The 18016-nt window shown below is 49.6% G+C and overlaps 6 protein-coding genes across 16 annotated transcripts; 3 read left to right on the top strand and 3 right to left on the bottom strand.

Moving 5' to 3' along the window:
* Positions 1-1520: 1520 nt before the first annotated feature.
* LOC118502800 lies at positions 1521-3825 on the top strand. Of its 2 annotated transcripts, none has more exons than XM_036035415.1 (5): positions 1521-1938; positions 2213-2430; positions 2942-3086; positions 3185-3393; positions 3471-3825. In XM_036035415.1, the coding sequence occupies exons 1-5, from the start codon at positions 1883-1885 to the stop codon at positions 3602-3604; spliced, it is 762 nt and encodes a 253-aa protein (XP_035891308.1). In that variant the 5' UTR covers positions 1521-1882; the 3' UTR covers positions 3605-3825. The 2 variants fall into 2 exon arrangements, with proteins under 2 accessions (XP_035891308.1, XP_035891307.1); XM_036035414.1 differs by having other exon boundaries at positions 1527-1938; positions 3182-3393.
* A 242-nt stretch (positions 3826-4067) lies between these two features.
* LOC118502797 (mitosis initiation protein fs(1)Ya) lies at positions 4068-7381 on the bottom strand. The gene is made up of 3 exons (XM_036035404.1): positions 6552-7381; positions 6249-6470; positions 4068-6150 (listed from the first exon to the last, which is right to left on the bottom strand). The coding sequence occupies exons 1-3, from the start codon at positions 6567-6569 to the stop codon at positions 4204-4206; spliced, it is 2187 nt and encodes a 728-aa protein (XP_035891297.1). The 5' UTR covers positions 6570-7381; the 3' UTR covers positions 4068-4203.
* Positions 6678-7295, bottom strand: LOC118502419 (RNA-binding protein 48). Its single transcript, XM_036034644.1, has one exon. It carries the CDS (start codon positions 7293-7295, stop codon positions 6678-6680), a length of 618 nt encoding a protein of 205 aa, XP_035890537.1.
* A 275-nt stretch (positions 7382-7656) lies between the features above and the next one.
* Positions 7657-11968, top strand: LOC118502798 (regulator of chromosome condensation). 8 transcript variants are annotated; one of them, XR_004905085.1, is made up of 6 exons: positions 7657-7883; positions 8054-8144; positions 8282-8655; positions 9952-10764; positions 10830-11266; positions 11416-11968. XR_004905085.1 is itself a non-coding variant. In XM_036035410.1 (5 exons), the coding sequence occupies exons 2-5, from the start codon at positions 8066-8068 to the stop codon at positions 11127-11129; spliced, it is 1566 nt and encodes a 521-aa protein (XP_035891303.1). In that variant the 5' UTR covers positions 7657-7883; positions 8054-8065; the 3' UTR covers positions 11130-11968. The 8 variants fall into 8 exon arrangements, 6 of the variants coding, with proteins under 6 accessions (XP_035891303.1, XP_035891298.1, XP_035891302.1 ...); XR_004905084.1 differs by having other exon boundaries at positions 7706-7883; positions 10827-11266; XM_036035410.1 differs by having other exon boundaries at positions 10830-11968.
* Positions 11969-12719: 751 nt separating this feature from the next.
* LOC118502795 (augmin complex subunit dgt6) lies at positions 12720-15556 on the bottom strand. Of its 3 annotated transcripts, none has more exons than XM_036035402.1 (2): positions 13244-15556; positions 12720-13173 (listed from the first exon to the last, which is right to left on the bottom strand). In XM_036035402.1, exons 1-2 carry the CDS (start codon positions 15512-15514, stop codon positions 12985-12987), a joined length of 2460 nt encoding a protein of 819 aa, XP_035891295.1. In that variant the 5' UTR covers positions 15515-15556; the 3' UTR covers positions 12720-12984. The 3 variants fall into 3 exon arrangements, with proteins under 3 accessions (XP_035891295.1, XP_035891294.1, XP_035891296.1); XM_036035401.1 differs by having other exon boundaries at positions 12720-13177; positions 13248-15555; XM_036035403.1 differs by having other exon boundaries at positions 13250-15553.
* A 195-nt stretch (positions 15557-15751) lies between these two features.
* Positions 15752-17860, top strand: LOC118502799 (E3 ubiquitin-protein ligase RNF220). The gene is made up of 2 exons (XM_036035413.1): positions 15752-16374; positions 16442-17860. Exons 1-2 carry the CDS (start codon positions 15991-15993, stop codon positions 17279-17281), a joined length of 1224 nt encoding a protein of 407 aa, XP_035891306.1. The 5' UTR covers positions 15752-15990; the 3' UTR covers positions 17282-17860.
* Positions 17861-18016: the final 156 nt, after the last annotated feature.

The following is an 18016-nucleotide window of genomic DNA, read 5'->3' as shown; positions in this document are numbered from 1 at the left end:
CCTTAAAATGAGATCAAAAACAGCGCATTAAAAAACTAATAATCAATGTTTTTTGTTGCATAAAAGTAAGCACACTAATAGAAAAATTAAAAAAAATATGAGAAAACGTATTTTTTTAGTGTCCAATACTTTGTACAACATCAATTTTACCTATGTCTTCAACCTTTAAATTAAATAATAAAAAAACAGAACAACAACCTTATTGTTCTGTAACGCACTGCATGCACTTTTTTTTACATTTATGATATCTGTTTTGTTGTTTTAATTAGAGGTTGAAGTTGATTGAATTTATTCAAATGTTTAACAGTCAACCCAAATAGCAAAATTATCTTAAGCAACCAATTTCAGCACGCAAAAGATCGCTGATCTAATACGTCTTTTGCAGTAGATAAGCAGCGTCATAATTCCTCGTACTCTTAACCGGGCCTTAAGCAGCTTTCGTATATCGAGCTGTTAAAGAAAGTTTTTATGGTTATATATTTATTTTCATGCAAGACATCTGTTTCGGGATTTCAATCGGCTGATCATCTTCCGAACTAGAATTGTCGGATATATCGATTGGAATATTGATTATCTCGCAGTCGTCTTCGTTCTCAAATATTTCAACGTATAATTTGAGCACACTTTATATAAAATTCTCTCGATTTTTTTACTCCCTTTCAACACATCTTTCCACTCAATGTTTTTCTGACGACGCAGGGCAGATAGCAATGTCCTATTCACATAATCCTGTAAACTTGAACTTGAAGGGCCATCTTTCACAGGGCCACTAAATGGTTCCATAAAGTTCCATGAAGTACCGTATGCTTCTGAATAAGCCGCATAGTTCGGATGAACACTATGCATGGTTTATAAATAAGCTTCATAGTTCCATCGAGTTCCAAGTGCAATTGGAAAAGCTTCATAGTTCCATCAAGTTCCACGGTCTTTTTAACTTGCCTTAAAGTTCGGCGGTGGTACGTTTTTTCTTTAAGCAACCCTCAAGCAGCACGATAGTTCGATTTCATTATCTTTGGCTATTTGGGATGTAACCTATTTTTTGCAGTATATTCCACCGTTATGCTTATTTTAATACTTTTTAAAGTTATTTTTTCACGATGGTTTTTTCTGCTCTTCTCATTTTAATTTATAACATTTGTTTGTTTGCTTTGTTCGCAAGATATTTAAATTTATTTTAATTTAATTTTTACCGTAAAGCAGTAATTTGCTACCATTTGGCAAATTGTGCCATCCAGTCCCGTTCATGCTTGGTTCAACATCAACAGCGATAAAAGAAAACAATTCTTGTGACAAAAAAAGATGGAGCACCATTGCTATTTGAATTGCATGACCAATATTGGAGCGTTTCATGGCGCGAGGGATGTTGGTTGAAGAAAAATATTTACAAAATTATATGCCGAGCCGAGACACAGAGCAAAATAAAAATGTAAACAGCATCAGCCACACTTTGCTGTCGGGTAGCATTTATGGATAGCGTAGTAATATAAACCCAATAAAACTCATACGTAACTGAGAAAAATTAGCGAGGTTTAAAGGGGACAGAACCTTTTGAAGCACATTTTCTGACTGTATTTAATATTTTTAAAGTTTTAGCAACTCACACGCAGCCTCTATATTACACGCCGGCGGCCATTGCAATTTGGTCCTTTTTTCCCCTGCTTCACGATGGGAGGAGCAACGTGGCGAGGATGCACATGCGCAGTTGTGTTTGGTACGGGCATCCGGGCCATTATCCTTGGAAGCCTATATAAGAGACTGGCGGGTTCAGGATATCCTTTGCAGTTCCGTTCTACCGTCGGCAGGATAACACCAAAACCAGTGGACCGAAGGGCAAGCTAAGTGTGTGTGTGTGTTTGTCCTTGTGAAACAATCTCACCAAGCAATGGATAAAATCTGTCGCTCTCAGTTGCCGGATTCTTCCTCATCACCACCATTGAGGTTATCATCGATATAGTTGTGGCCCTTTCCTTCTTTTTGCAACCAATTTTTAACCTTCCAAGAAACCTGTGTCGTGCCTATAGGAATTAATTCCATTTTCCGTGAGCGAGTGTGTGAATGCGACTTTGCCAGTGTTAGGTGTCTCACTGGCTGGATAAAATCGATCCCAAGTCTTCGTGGTGCTTAAACTGGTCAACTCGATTTTCTACTTTTTACTGCTGCTCCCAATGGATGTGCTCACGTACAACAATGTGCCGAACGGATCGACGTACAGTGGCATCGGATTCCACAGCTTCGACGATGAGCTGATGGCCGATCTACCGTCGTGCGTCTATGCACAGCACCATCAGCTAAGCGCCGCACCCGGCAACGGGAATGGGGCGGGCAGCAGTAACAGTGTTGGCCACGGTAGCCACACGGGCAATCCACCTAACCTGAGATTGAATCCCAACAGTATACGGCAGATGCAGCATCAGTATCTACATCACACAGGTAAGAGGTCGCTGAGACTCCCTTTTAATTAGGGAAAATCCCAGCGAGATCCTTGAAGATCTCTGTTGGTCCTTCAAAAGAGGTCAGTTCTGTGGCAATTACATTGCGAAATGTGATGGAAAATTTTTAGCACCCTTCGTAACCTTTAAATCGAACCCAGACGGGTCAGTTTAGAAGAAGGTTACCGTAATCTGGTCTACATCCTGCCGGTGATGTCTTTCTTCCGCATTGAGGAGAACGCTGAAGCATGCGTAATCAAACCACTTATCATTCTGTGCAGTGGCTCGAAACGCTATCGTACACAGTCACGCACACACCGGGCCAGACCTCCGATGCAACTAATTTTATTGGCTAATTTTATTTCCCAACTTACCTTGAAGTGCAGCAGCACCCAGACTGAACTTTTAAATTGCCAATGTGGTTTAACACCTTCGGGCGACGAGCCGGAAGAGCCTCCATCCAGTACAGTGCGGGTCGATTAATGTAGTTTAATTTTATCGACTGCCCCCAGAATGTCTGGACTCGTCCACACCGCCCAGCCCATCCCTGTCGACGACGATGGGAACCCACCCGTACAATCCGCCACCGTACAAAATACAGCGCCAGCAGACGAATGTTCGCGAGCGCAAGCGAATGATGCGCTCCGCCCCGAATGGGTAGGTACCGAGCGTCCGGTCGAAATAATGCTGCAAAGCCTTCTCCACCAGGATTGCTGCTCTAATGTTAGTTCCTCTCTGCACGCTTCCAACAGCAGCATCAATTCGGCGTTCGACGAACTTCGCGTCCATGTGCCGACGTTCCCGTACGAGAAACGGCTCAGCAAGATCGACACGCTGCGGCTAGCGATCGCCTACATAGCGTTGCTGCGCGAAGTCCTCGAGGCGGACTACGATCCGCTGACGTACGTGGAAAAGTGTCTCCGGGGAGAGATTAAGGCCGATCGGGCACACTGGAACACGAGCGGTAAGTTAGCGGAGCGTCACTCTTTGGGAATGTCCCCTTATAACATTCAAACCTTATCGTCCTTTTAATGGCACTAGATTTAACTGCACGGTTGTCGTGGATCAACTGGGAAAATCTTGGCGTTCATCCGGGCCGACGTACCATCCTCACATCGCTGGCCCTCGGTTCCTCGGAAAGTCTTGCCTGTGGACCACCGCCACATCTGATCTAGGTCGCTTGCCACAAGCCACCGTTTTTTGATGTCTTCCGTTTTGTTCCGTTGCCGTAGTTCGGGAGCCTGAATAATACCCCCGCCCATTTGGGGAACTCTACACGTCTCTATTTATTCGCATTAGCATGTCTCATTCTCAACCCCAGTGTATTGTCTAGTTCTTAATCGTAGCATCGATGCCCAGCAAGGGTTCACTTGAAAATAAAAATATTAAAACAAAATGCAATTAAATATTTACTTACTGAGCAGCTGCTACAACTGCTTCAAGGTCTTGCACTCCTGCAGAAATCTTTGGTACCAACTCCAGTTTTAGTATTGAGCTAGGTCGTTCGGTGTCATGCTCATGACATGATCGGCTTCCTGGCTGCCATGAGCCTGGAGATGCTCATACAGCTATGCGAATGTAAGTACTGAGACTATAAATATTCCCTTATATGTATAAAAATACACGAGTTTGAAAGAATGGTTTAAAGTACTTCAAAAAATTATATTTTTTTCTTCGTCCGTGTTCCATCTAATGGCACAAATGTTACAATCTTCCCTATACCTAATAAACACCGTAGAAATACAATCAACGAACAAGGTCTGCAGCTACCTCGCTAGTCATATCGTCCATTAGCAGCATTCCCACTGCCCCCGCTCTCACTACTCGTATGGCGCAACCGATGAATTGGTTGCCGGCTCTGAATGCGTTTCCGTTTCGCGACCGGACTGTGGTGGGGCTTCAAGCAGCCGCCCGCTTGCACTGCTGAAGCCGCAATCGCCGTCGGAACGTGCGACCGCGAGTAGGTTGACGCTACACGACGTCGCTTTTTCCCGTGCGCTAGGCGATACTCGTCCGAGCCGGAGGATGAAGTACGTGCGATTCCACCATCCGAACGGGTGTATCGATTCTTAAGGTAATCCGCGAAAGATGCCGCCCGCTGTATTAATCCACCACCGCCGTGCGTAGTGGGTTCGCTCGCTCTCGCTCCAACCGACGCATGTTCTTCCTGGATATCGCTGCGGGACGCTAAGCGGATCACGTTCGAAACGATCGACCACAGTTTGCTACCACCGGTGGTGGTGGTGCCAGTTGCTACCATCGACTTTTCTTTACACTCGTACTGACTCTCCTGGCGAAAGGCCTTGCCATCTTGTATGTTCGGGCGTCCCTTTACCGCTGCCGGGAAAAACACATCATCCGATCCGGAATCATTTTCCGTTTCCTCTACCGACGCATCGTAAGCTTTGAACGTATCTCCCAGCCCGACAGCCGAACAGCTGTAGCTGCGGACAGGAATTGCACCGCAAGGTGTCCCCCAGACGTCCTCGGTCGTATCGTTTTGTGCGCCGAGCTCTTCCTGCTTCTTCGCGTCATGCAGCGCTTGGAATGAAATCACTTTCTTCAGCGCCGTTCCGCTCGCCTTCGGCGTGACCGGATACCTGTCGGCGGTGTGGACTTTCAGCGCATTGTCTTGATTTTCTCGATCTGCGAATGCGTTCGTTTGTAGCGAGTCGATATCACGATGCGTTTCATAATATTCAGATCCTTCGGTCGAGTTTTGATTTTGGGCGGCTTTGGTTTGCCCTGGTTCACCCATCGCCGCTAGCTGAACCGTTTCCCGACCCGGATCGCCCGAACGTACCATCCGTTCGGCTTGAAACGATCGTGTCGATGTTCGGTTCCCGGTACGCTTTAGGGCCGGCGTGGTACGCAGATCCAGTGGATCTTTTGCCGGCGATACTAGCATACTGTTCATGCCGCTGCTCATCGTTGAGTTGAAGCTCATCTTGCGCTGTGTGCCGGGTTGAAGCATCTTCGAGTACACGCTGCCCACCCCGGTATGCTGTGCAATGGCTCGCTGTATGCTCTTCGACATTACCTGCCGCAGTGGTGTGGCGACCGCTTTCGAGCGATTGCGAATGATGGCACGCACCTTGTCCAGCTCGTTCGGTACCGGCTGAGGCGACCCAGCGAGATCTTCCGTACGGCTGTCCGTTTCACTGCCACTGCTACAGTGTATGCTCGACATTTGGCCCATCGTGGCGGAGTACGATTCGTTCGGTTGCTTTGGCCCGGTTGGCATCAGCTGCCACTGGTACATCGGTGTTGAGGTGGTTCGAACCAGCTTTCGCTGGCCGGGTCCACCACCGCCACCATCCATCCGAAGCATCCCCGACGCATCCGACGCGCTGTTCGACATCGAGAGCATACTTTCGAAGCTTTGCCGACTCTTTCGCTTCCAGCGCAGGTTTATCTTCGTCAACGGTGTCAGCAGTGCTTCGTCCACTTCGTCAATTTTATTGTCCGTCTCGGCGAACGGTGCCATGTCGCCTGATATAAGGCTGCTTTTTCTTCGTGCACGAACTGGAGCAACATCCACACGATCGGTGGTCTGCTCGGCGGGGCTGTTCTCTTTGTTTTCATCGTCAATCGTTGGCAATGGTGCTGGCGCGACCGATTGACTTCGTTCGAGATGGCATTCACCTTCCTGTTGGGAGTCGTCCACGCAGAACATGAAGCATTTGTTTGTTTTCTGAAAGTCTTCTAGCGAGTAGAAAATCTGAAACGAAGGAAGGAAGCCACAATCAGTGTGTCAATCCTCGTTTAGATTGGGCGACAAATTGGAAGGGAAACATTATAATCGCAGGATGTTTTTACCTTCCTACATCGATTGCATTCCAGTGGCAGATGTTCCTTTAGTATGTGCACGATAAGCAAATTGTTAGGGGTAATTTTAGTGTCCCTCCGCAGCGGGAACGGCCTATCGTTACAGATGTAGCAAATTTTGCGTAACATGGCGTCCTCCTGGTGGTATCCATCTTCGTGCTTCTGCCGGCACTTGGCGCAGCAGAACACCTGCAGACAGGTTCGACACTGCACCTGTGATTTAGAAGGAAATAATTGAGTTTTGTTATTAAAGTGGGTTGAGCAATACTAAAATCGTCGTTTATTCAGACTTACCTCTTTAGGTATGATCATTTTCTGGCTCTAATCACACAATACGTTCCACCGGGTATCGACGCACAGCAATGACCGCCACTTAAAAATGATAATGGATAATGTCCTGACAAGTCCACACAACTACTACTACTTCCACCGTGTGTTGCTTTCACGTCCTTTCTTAGTAGTCTTCGTAGCGGGTTGGTTTGGAGCTATCCCTTGCTCCACACCAACACCAGGACGGGATGATGATGGTTTCCGTGGTTGACGATGCTGTTGAGCTTCCAGTTTCGTACGATACCGTACCTCCGCTCGCCGTTGGCTCAGTTTGGCCCTTACTTCCTCCACACTTTCTCGTTCCGGAGCGTACGAAATGTGCAGTATGCCACCGTAAAAGTTACGTGCATCGAGCAATTTCTTCGCTTGCCGGGCTTTCTCTAGCTTCGCGAAGCACACATGAAACACATCGGTGAACGGTTCCAGCAATAGCTCGTCCGAATCTGCATGTTCCCGATGCCAGGTGTCGGTAATATTGCAGATCGATTCCAATGCACCGAACCGAACGAACTCCTGCCGTAGCTCACGAAGCAGATTAATTTGGGGAACACCGAAAACGAGCAAATGGCGCGATTCGTTCGCTACGGAGTAAACACGCACGGCAGTTAGCTGGCGAGAGCGGCGATACAGTGGACGATTTTGGCAATACCGGTAGCGAATGTGGTGACTGTCCGTTGCTGTATTTACTTGCTTCGAATCGCTGTTCATGCTAATTCCAAATGGAAATGATTATGGAAACGAGTTGAGCAAGTGTATAATCAAAGAAGTTGTGCGGTTCAGTGCAGTTTGTTTACGTTTTGAAAAGCGATACGAAATGTCAAAATCGTTTGAAAAAAGCCGTTTACGGAAAGGCCTTTTGGAAGGGAACGTTTGTAATTTAATCACAATTTTTGTTTGCTAGTAAACTTGAAATTACTGGTTTTTTGCTAGAAAATTTCCATTCTTATTTTTGTTCAGTTCAACAACCCGTTCCGTTCCGTTCCGAACAACTATTAACGATCATTTTAATTGCTCTTCAAAGCGTCAAGCGTTTCACGAAGCGTTTGCGCCGGCCTGCAACTGTCAACCGGGTGCGTTTGCTGCATACCAGCGCATAGCTGCTGCTCGGTATGCTTCATCCTTTTCCTTTCTTCGTAGGTACCGGAACAGTCGTACATCTGCCCTCCGCTACCTGCGGAGATGTACAAAAGTGGCAGCAGCAGCAAGGAAAATCTTTAAAGTATTTTCGTTCTTCGCAGGAAACGGTGTCCTTCCGTCCAAGGGACGTTTGCAATAAACGGACAAAGTGTTAGACCGGTGAGTAGTAGGCGGTCGTCCGCGATAGTGCTGCGGAATATATGCAACCCCTAACCTCAAACTTGGTGCACAATGAAGCACGGCGTGGCGCTTCACTGCGGAGGTCAAACAACGTGATTATTAATCGTTCTCGTGAAAAGTAAAGTGCATTTCGATTGTGTGCCTTGTAGCGCCGTGCAACGATGGGACGCGGTCGACCGAAAAAGGAAGCACCGGCGGAAGGCGATGGCCCGGCTGCTAAAATGCAGCGAACCAAACGGCGTAAGTTTGCTCTTATCCTTTCGTGGTTATGGCTAAAATTAGCCCCTTCCCTCCCCAGGAACATATTATTCGTGTAGCGTCATCAACCTGCGCGTGATTTCATCATCCTCTTGTGTTTTGTGTTTTTTTCTTTGCAGTCGAAATTCCGCTCACAACGCTACCGAAGCTTTCGGGCAATGTGCTGGCGTGCGGACAGGGCGAGATGGGTCAGCTGGGCATGGGAGAGGACGTGATGGAGAAGACGCGGCCGGCCATCGTCGAAGGCTTGTCGGACGTGGTACAAATTTCGGCCGGTGGTATGCACAATCTGTGTCTCACGCGGCACGGCACGGTATATTCGTTCGGTTGCAACGATGAAGGTGCGCTTGGCCGGGATACATCCCAAGAGGGTTCCGAGTTTGAGCCGAAATTGATCGAACTGCCTGGATTGTGTGTTAAAATTTCGGCCGGTGATTCTCATTCCGCCTGCCTGCTGAACGATGGACGCGTATATGCCTGGGGCTCATTCCGGGTAAGTACAAATCGATTAGATCGAATATGGAACACGAACACATTTATCCACCCGGGGGGAGAGGGTACCAGTAAAACGCAGCGTGTGTACCGGTTTTCCCGCCAAACATTTCCTCAACTTTGCGAGATTGTTCCCATGCTCACACGCGCACAGCTTACCTGCCACGAACCATTCCCAGGTAGCTATTATTGTAGGTATTATTATTTCGGGTGCTGTGTTTTTTTGGGTACGTCAGGCCAAACGCAAAGGGCAACAGCATCGAGACAACAGCTGGCAACAGTCCTCGTCGTCAGCAACGGGGTGCGCCGGTAAGACGAGGGGAAAATTTAAAGTTTGCTCATTCCTGTTCCAAATTAGGCTAGCATTCTGTTACCTACCCGCTTAATTGTTCCCACAGTCAGTGGTGCGTGCAACCGGGCAAGAAGTTAGAGTGAGACGGAACAACAAAAAAAGACTTCCTTCTGTCGTCAAGGAAATAGCGCATAGCGCCTTTAAATCCTCCCCTCGTCATTAACGGTCACAGCCTGCCTTTCTTGTGAGTTTTCTTTTACCCTTATTCTTTCCTCTAACTTAACCGAAAGGTGCAACATGCAACGCTTGTTGCTGTGTTCGAAATCATCGTCCTTCACGACGCACGGATCAGGATCGCGGCGGATATTCGGTCACCGTGTTGGGCGGCATATACCCAGGCTAGTGGTAATCTCGCACTTGGAGCACCCATACGAGTACCTGGTTACTCATTTATTTGCTTCGGGAAGGTCTGAGATAAGGCATGTGAATATGCCTCAGCAAGGCAACTCTTTGAAAAGGGTGTTCGCTACCAGCAATGCATCAGTTGTGGATGACGCAGTGTCCTGTGCGTGGCAGGGGAGACGGATTGTAACCGCCGTGTGTGTGTGTCGCCTCTCGGGGAGGCATGCAGCGTGGGGGGCAGTTCTTTCTTCGCGCCACGTCAGGCACTGATTGAAAACAGCGGATTGCCAGCCATTTAAGTCAAATATGCGAGCTACTATCGCTGAGGGAGTATCCTTCCTCCGGAGTAGAACTCAATTCAGACTAATCTACCACTAGCCCGACCCTTTTGCCAACCATGGTTGATTACTTGTTCCCGCACATTCCGGCCGTGAGTGGAGGAGGATGAAACGAATCGAGAGCGAGAGTGCAAGTATTTGTAAAATCGAGCAAAATCTCGCGCTGCAGATTGATCCCGTGCCGAAGTCGGATCGGGCAGTTGGCACGGGATCCGGGGGGGGTCCTCCCTTGCCGGCTACTAATGCATCGTTTCTATTTCACAAGGATTCGCACGGAAACATGGGCCTTACGCTCGAGGGCAACAAGCGGTTACCGATCGAAGTGTTGCCGGGCAACCGGTGGGTCGATATCGCATCCGGCTGTGATCATCTCGTATTGCTGTCCGATATCGGCCACATCTACACGGTCGGCTGTGCGGAACAGGGCCAACTCGGCCGGGTATCAATCCGGGCTGCGTCGGGAGAATCTCGTCGCGGCAAAACACAGCTGCTGCAGCCGGGCATAGTGACGCGGCGTGGCAAAATCATCGTCGCGGACGCAATCTGGGCCACCACCTACTGCACCTTCTACAAAGACTATCAAACCGGGCGGATATTTGCGTTCGGGCTTAACAACTACTGTCAGCTCGGCATACCGAACCCGAGCGAGAACGTCGTCAAGCCGGTGTTCGTACCGGAACCGACCAGCTTCGACGAGGTGCTACAGATTGCGGGCGGACAACATCACACACTGGTATTGAGGACAGACCACAAGGTGTATGCGATCGGGCGGAAAGAGTACGGCCGGTTGGGGCTTGGGGACGACGTAACGGACGACGCGAAAACGCTCCAACCGGTAGCGGTGCTCGGCGACAAGAAGGTGGTCAGTGTGTGCTGCGGCGAAAGCACCTCGTTCGCCGTCACAGACAAGGGCGAACTGTACGCGTGGGGCATGGGGTCCAGCCTGCAGCTCGGCACCGGTTTGGAAACGGACGAATCCAAACCGGTACTGATCGCCAGCAAGCAGGTAGCGGGTAAGGTGATCCTGAAGGCATCCAGCGGTGGACAACACAGCTTATTCCTCGTGCAGGAAACGCCGGTAAGTGGCAAACGCCAGTAGTTTGTGTGTTCGGATATTTATTCTATCTTTTAATTCTCTAACAGACCGTAACGGAGAAGGTGCCCACGAAGGTGACAGCCGCCAAGAAAGCTAAATCAGAATCCGCAACTACGACGGAAACGGCGGCAAATGGCGTGGCGAAACATTCCGAAACAGCAAACGGTGATGAACCGGCAACGGCGACAACCACGAGCTCGGCGTCCGCCGGTGACAGCGAACCAACGACGAACGGTGTAGATACGGACGTGCCGCCGGGTGGTGGTACTGCTGCTGCGAGTGCTGGAAAGGAAAAATCGGCCCCGGCCAAAGGCGGCGGTGGCGGTAGAAAACGGAAAATTCAGTGAGAGGCCTACCTATTCCTGCAGTAGGTGGTTTTAGTGTAAATTGAACCCTACTTCTTATGAGTGTAGTGGTGGGGGTCCTCCTCTAGAGGTTCATTAGGCGGAGCGCGTGCTGACAAAGGAAAACGAAACATCATCATGTAAGAGTAAAATTCTTTCCGTGTGTGCCGTGTTATATTTATCAACAAATCGCGAGTTTTTAAGCTAGGAAAAGTTGGAGCTGCTCATAACGTTCCCCCGTTTTTCTTTTTTTTTCATTCTTTTTTGTTCTGTTTTGTTTTACATTTAGCATCCTTTTGTGCTTACTTTTCCGTTATCCTGTTTACCTGTGTTTAAACTATCCATCCTCCTAGGCAAGCTTACTGATATCAAAATGCCCCATCAGTATCGATTAGCATTCGATAAGAGCAGAAACCGAAAGATCGAACACTTTTCATCTCAGCCTTTTGTTCAGGCTCTCGCCCTTGCAAAAACACTCATCAAGCGTCTTTGTTTTTGTTCCGTTTCTTTGTTTACTCTCCATGGGAGTAGTATTGTAGTATTGTGTTGTATAAGGAAGTTCCTCTCACCACCCCAGTTCACGGACGACGGTGTGACATTGTCCTATTTTAGAGTGGCAACGAACACACACACACACACACGTACGCAAAGTGTGCCACTAGCTGTTTTGCACAGTTAGGTATATTTTTAAGCAAATCTTGTTGATAAGTAGAATGTTTTTTTGTTTTTCTTCAATTGTGGTCCGGCGAGGAAGAAACGCGGAGGGGTGTCCAGTGTAAGGTGGAAAATCGACTGAGCAAAGAAGCGAATAAACTAACTTGATAAATGATTTTGATACAAAATATAGCTTTTGTATGGCGTTTCAATTTTGTTGGCTTGGTAATCGTCTGGCTTTCCAAGCTCCATCAGCTTCAACGGGCATTCACCATCACACACACCACTGGATGTGTCTTCAGTGTTGAAAGCTATTGACCGTCTCAAGCCATCGTTTGCCCCGGGACCGAACGCGATTCCGCCTTTCGAGCTCGTTGTGTACGAACCTCTTCTTTACCTCAGCCCTACTCAACACGGATTCGTCCCCCCAAGCGCTCAGCGCCACCACAAACTTGGTTGTCATCCTATGCCACAGAACCTTCGGCTCCGGCTCCTAGGTCGACGCGGTATATACCGACATCAAGGGCACACTTGCTCGCGACCCGGTCTCCATCGAGACGCTCTACAGCTCCACATGGTTGGATCGGTGCTGGAGTATGTCTCCATTGTATGGTGGCCATCTGCTGCTCGGCCTGCCTGGAATCCGTCACCCGGTTCGCTTTGTGGCTTCTGGAGAGGTTCGAGTGGACTACGACGCACGCTACAACCCAACACTACTCTCTGAGCTTATCTTATACATCCCAAGCAGGCCGCTGCTTTTGACGTAGAGGATCGCCGAATCCCTTTTAGCGACTTGGACCCCTTTGTACGTTAAACTGTATGCCACGCGCTTCATATCAGAGGCCTCGTATTTAGGGGCGCCGCCATGTACAAACGTTTGCCTGAGTGCCGTCAGGGGAGCGTCATCATAGGAAAAGCGTGTTGAAATGATGCCAGATGTTTAAGATCGTACGTTTCAGCACTTTAATATAGATTATCAATACTAATTCGTTTCATTGCATCATTCTGTTCGCTAATGTGATTTAAACGTTGTAGATAACAGTAGCCGGGAGCAAATGTGCGTGATTTAAAGCCATTTTTAATGAAGCGAGCTACTCTAAATGCGCGAAGCATATAATACACAATGTGTCATGATAAGCGATTTAAAATCAGCGTGTGTGTGTGTGAGCAGGTTAACAAATCTATTCTGGCGCTTAACAAAACATCATTCAAAATCCGTCACTATTCCATCGCTAACGTTAAACAGATTATCATCATCCAACTCTTCTAGGTGCTGCTGTAATGGATCGTCGATTTTATGATTCTCGTTCGGTTCGGTTTCGGCAGCGTTCGTTCGATTGTCGACACTCGTCGCAAGAAGTGTGCGAGAGAGATCCTCCTGTGCGCCATCGTGCTGTGGGGAGGAAAATGCAAAACCCGCAATCGGTTAATTTATTTCAAAACGATCAACTATTGAACACTGACTGTACCTCCGGTTTGAGTGTTTTATCCTGCGACACATCTCCAGATTGGTCCCGGTTCCCTGTAGGTTCCTTCTCCAGCTCGAGCGTCAACGGTAGCGAGCAGCGTTGCGGTAGCTCGTCATGTTTCACCAACGATTCTAACCTGCCCGACGGTGACGTGTGTACCGTCGATTCGTTCTCGATCAGTGAGCTTCGTTTCAGTGACGATCGGCGCCTAGCGCCGGGCGCAGTGAGCAGCGCTTTGGGCGAGTGAGTCGGTTTGGGAGTGTTTGAGCCCGCATAGATTGCCATCAGCCGGGGACTGGAGTGTACGTTCGGTGAACTCATCATCCGCTGCACCTGTGGCTGTACGGCGGGCACTTGTAAAGACTGCGCCGTGCTAGGTTTCTTTTCCGGTTCTTCCTCATTCGCTGCACGATGCCCCACCAGTGGTGCCGGGCCTGCCTTTTCCGGTGTGCCCAGAAGGGTGGAGGAAAATTCGGGCCGCAGCGTGATCTCGCTGAGCGTGGAAATGTTCATCGTACTGTTCACTCGCGCACCATCGTTCGATCGGGACGAACCGTTTTGCTTTTGGCTTTGCGCCTTAATGCGGTTCAGCATAGTGAGTGGGTTTAGCTTTTCTTTGCGTGTGACGCGCGGTACCGCAAACATGGTCTCCTGGTTCGTGTGCGGTAGGTTCAGCTGGTCGGCGGCGGTGGGCTTCGGATAGCGCTGCGGTGGTTTTGGACTGCGTGGCTGGTACGAGCTGCTGACGGACAGCAGCTTCATACGAGCATTCATCGCATGCACGTCCTCCCTGTTCAACAGTGCCAACCGTTGGCTGCTTCTCCCGTTCGCACCGACCGGACCGATCGTCGGAAAAGCATCCGTCTGTGCGTCGAAATCCATCACGATCGGTGGTGTGCAGAAAAGTTTATTCTTGATGGCAAAGTTCTCCTTGCCCAGCTCGGGACTGTCGCCCGACCCGGGCAGATCCCTCAGCAGACAATCTTCCAGCATCGGTAAGCTTCGCTGCAGCACGTCCAGCTGCTGGCGCAGCTCGTCACATTTGACCGCCACCTTCGATAGTTCCTTGTTCTCGTACTTCATCAGCTCCGGGTTTTTCATACAAAATCCAGCAAACAGGCGCTCTATGTTGGGCAGCAGCGTTTCGAACAGCTGCAGCAATTTGATCGCATTCAGCTTACCATTTTCATCGAAAACTTCCTGCGCCAGCTGCTGGTGCATTTCCGTGCCCGGTTGGCAGCTGTAGCTCCCGAGACAGTCCTTCAGCTCCTCGCTCGTAAACGGTAACGATAGCTCGTTGCCCTTCAGCTTGCTCTCGGTCTTTTCCATCACGCGATCAAACTCCTTGGCAAGGGTTTGCATGCGCTGCCGGATCTTTTGCTGCTCCCGGAACTGGGTGCCTATCAGGATGGACCACATCTGCATCAGCTTGTCGTAGTTCATCTGTTGCGCCACATCGCTGCCCTGCAGCACCGTCTCGAGCAGCGTTTCTATCTTGCGCGTTTTTTCCGCCAGCACGCCAATGTCCTCCTGAATGGTGCCGCTAATGCGATCACCAATCTCGACCCACCGTTTGTGGGCGGCGATCATTTGTGCGATGCGCGTCTTTGTAATCGGTTCCGCATCGCCGGTAGCACCCTTCGCCCGGCGCAACTCCTCCTGCAGCACGAACCGTATCAGGGTGAGCAGAAACTTCATAAACTTCGCCCCACCCGGCAGGACCACGAAGTGCGCTTTAATCCGCTCCATGCCGACCAGCTTGCCGCGCTCGATCAGATGGTTCACGTACTCGACGGTCGAGGTGCGGAACGCATTTTCCGCACCCTTGTCGTAGATGGGCCAGTAGAAGCGCTTGCGGAACTCGCGCGCATCGTACACGTTGAGCAGGAAGTGCATCACCTGGATGAAGGCTTTCGTGTTCGGTTTCAGGAACGCGCCGCGACAAAACTGGGCCCGAAACTCGTCCGTGGGCTGGTGGCGCTTGGTCAGCGCGTGCAGACACCGATAAATGGCTGCATCGAGCTGTTCCTCGCACCGGCTAATCGGTGCACCGGATGCATTTTGTGCAACGGACGGTTGGCTGTTGGTACGCTTTATTGCCGGCTTTTTGCTCATTATGAACCGGGGACGGGCTCTGCCGCTGGTAGGTCGCACCGATAAACGTTTCCGCGATAGACGGGTCGATTTTCGGGTGGTTTGGATCACTTTTTTCACATCACAGGTGGTAGGCATTTGTTTTGCGTTCCACTCGCTGGCAACTGTCATTTTACAAAAAGACGTTGAACTTGATTGTGGCCAGTGTTGCCAGCCCGCGCTTGTTTTAACAGGGTGTTTGTGTTTGTATATTATAAAACATTTAACAAATTTATCTTATCGCCAATTGAAGAGAACAATTAATAACTAAAAAAAATATTGCATGAGAATTTGCTGTGAGTTGAAGGCATCCGTATTGAAATACTTATTTTTCCAAACAATAATAAATCTGGCAACCCGGTCAGAGGTAAACTGACGTTTGTCATTTGTGGAGTCGTCGGAAAGAAAGCCAAAAAAAAAAACAACAAAATTTTATCGACGAAATGTCCGATTTGCCGATGTAAACAATTGTTGGTTACGCATCGAAGGACAGGGAAAAGGTGTATCGTATTTCGCGCACCGCAGAAAGTGTGGCTTTTCCTGGATAGAAATCCGTACGCTCAGTATGTTTTCGTGCTCGGTGCAGTAGCACCGCCAGTGGACCAGCCATGGAAGTCGGCGAGTCGGAACATTCTGGCCGTGGCTTTCGTCAGCGTAAAGGTAGAACCAGTCCGATGTGTTGTCCTATCTGTGGCGTCACGTTGCGGGTGCACGAAATAGATCATCACTTTGCGGTCGAAGTAGACCGGCTGGAGCGTATCCTGAAGCCGAAGAAGCAGCTCCCGTACGGTGGCGGCGTGGACGATGGAACGAACACGGCCGGACCCAGCTACAGCAACGGGGAAGGACCGAGTCACAGTGGCAGCAGCAGCACGTCCGTGTCTCGTACAAATGGTCACGGCGGCGAAGAGAATACGACCAGCTCTATCGGCCCGGATGAATGTTGGGGAACGTATCAGAAGATAAAAAACAATCGACAGGCGAGATTGAAGGTAAGCGACACACGAAATGGCGTGCGTCATTATCGGTCCTCTGACTCTTTGGTACACTTTTCTGCAGCTCAAATCCAGGAAGCGCAAGCCGGAGGATAACGTGTGTCCCATCTGCAACAAAGTTACCCTGGACGATATTACGCTGCACGTCGAGGCATGCCTACGCAAATCCGAATCCCATCGTAATGGAGGCAATCCGGCGCACAACGGTAGCGAAGAAGACGACGACGACGATGATGATGCCAGCATCGACGTTGAGGGTGAATCGTTCGATGTGTACGAGTGGGCCGGACAGAAGCGTGTCCGGGCAACGGCCATGCTGGGCGCGGGTGCACACGGTGGGCTCGGTGTACGCATCACCAACGCAGACGATACGGACGACGAGCTGAACGTGGATGGCGATGAAGGGCAGGTATACGGACCACCGCAGTACTCCGAGCGGGATGTGCTTGTAACGGGCCGCAGTGCACCCGGTAGCAGTGCGCTGCGCCAGCTGCTAATTGCCAACGATCCACAAACCGTAAAACCACCGGCAGAGAACAGTGCCGGCGAAGGTACGAGCAAGTCGACCGTACCGGTTCCACCTCCACAGCCACCACCGCCGACGCTGCCACCATTATGTTTGCCGATGGACGAGGATGGGGTAGAGGTGGCCGGCGGTGGCACAGGCACGGACAGTCGCATCGTTGAATCGTTGAAGGCCAAAATTCGCGAGTACGAAGGGTACATTCGTAATCGACCCAAGTGTCTCATCTGCATGGATGATTTTCGCAAACCTATTGTGTCGGTTTGCTGCTGGCACGTTTACTGCGAGGAGTGTTGGCTGCACACGCTCGGAGCGAAGAAGCTATGCCCGCAGTGCAGCATGATCACCTGCCCGACTGATCTGCGGAGGATCTATCTTTAATGGTTTTCGCAGGCGAAGAGGGGTAGCGAACCCGACGCAAGGACAGACCAGGTGGGAAGGCAGAAAAGGCAGTAAACCGATACAGGGTAGCCCATAAGGCACCGGCAGCAGCGCACCCTTCACCAGGGAACAGCGGCGATAGGCTTGGTTGAGCAATAAGGGCTGAAGAACGAACAACGAACACACGCAAGTTAGATGGTTTCACCAAACAGAACGCTTAAGTAACCCGAATGTGCGCGCGTGTGTGTATGCCAGAAGGGATGAACCAAAACCACACTGACAATGAAGTAAGACAATAAGCAAAGCACATCTTATACAAATGCGACTCGCAAACTCGCCATTAAATTAGAAGAGCGAAGCATTGCTCGGCATACCCCTTCAAGCAACCTCTCGATTAATGAACATTCCGGTTTAGTGTGTGTTTGTGTGTGTGCACACCATATTACCAGATCTTTTTTTTCCCCCTGTCGTCATATTTTACCTATTTACAGTATTCCGGGAAAACTAATGCCATTTCGTAATGTTTCAGTTTAACACTCGAATGACTGAATGAATAATAACGAGTTGAGTAACTAACGACGCGACGGTTGCGGAAGTTTTCTTAATTCGATGCTGTGGCATTGTCCGAAACACGAACGAGGATGACTCGTCAAGTTTAACTCTCGGGGCTCTTTGCTTCGATGATCTAACACCATCGTGCAGCGAATTAGACTCGCCAGGCTCCGGTGGGCTGGT

This window comes from Anopheles stephensi, chromosome 2 (genome assembly GCF_013141755.1).
Source record: "Anopheles stephensi strain Indian chromosome 2, UCI_ANSTEP_V1.0, whole genome shotgun sequence".
Lineage (NCBI taxonomy): Eukaryota > Metazoa > Arthropoda > Insecta > Diptera > Culicidae > Anopheles > Anopheles stephensi.
This window is presented reverse-complemented; position numbering and strand designations above follow the sequence as displayed.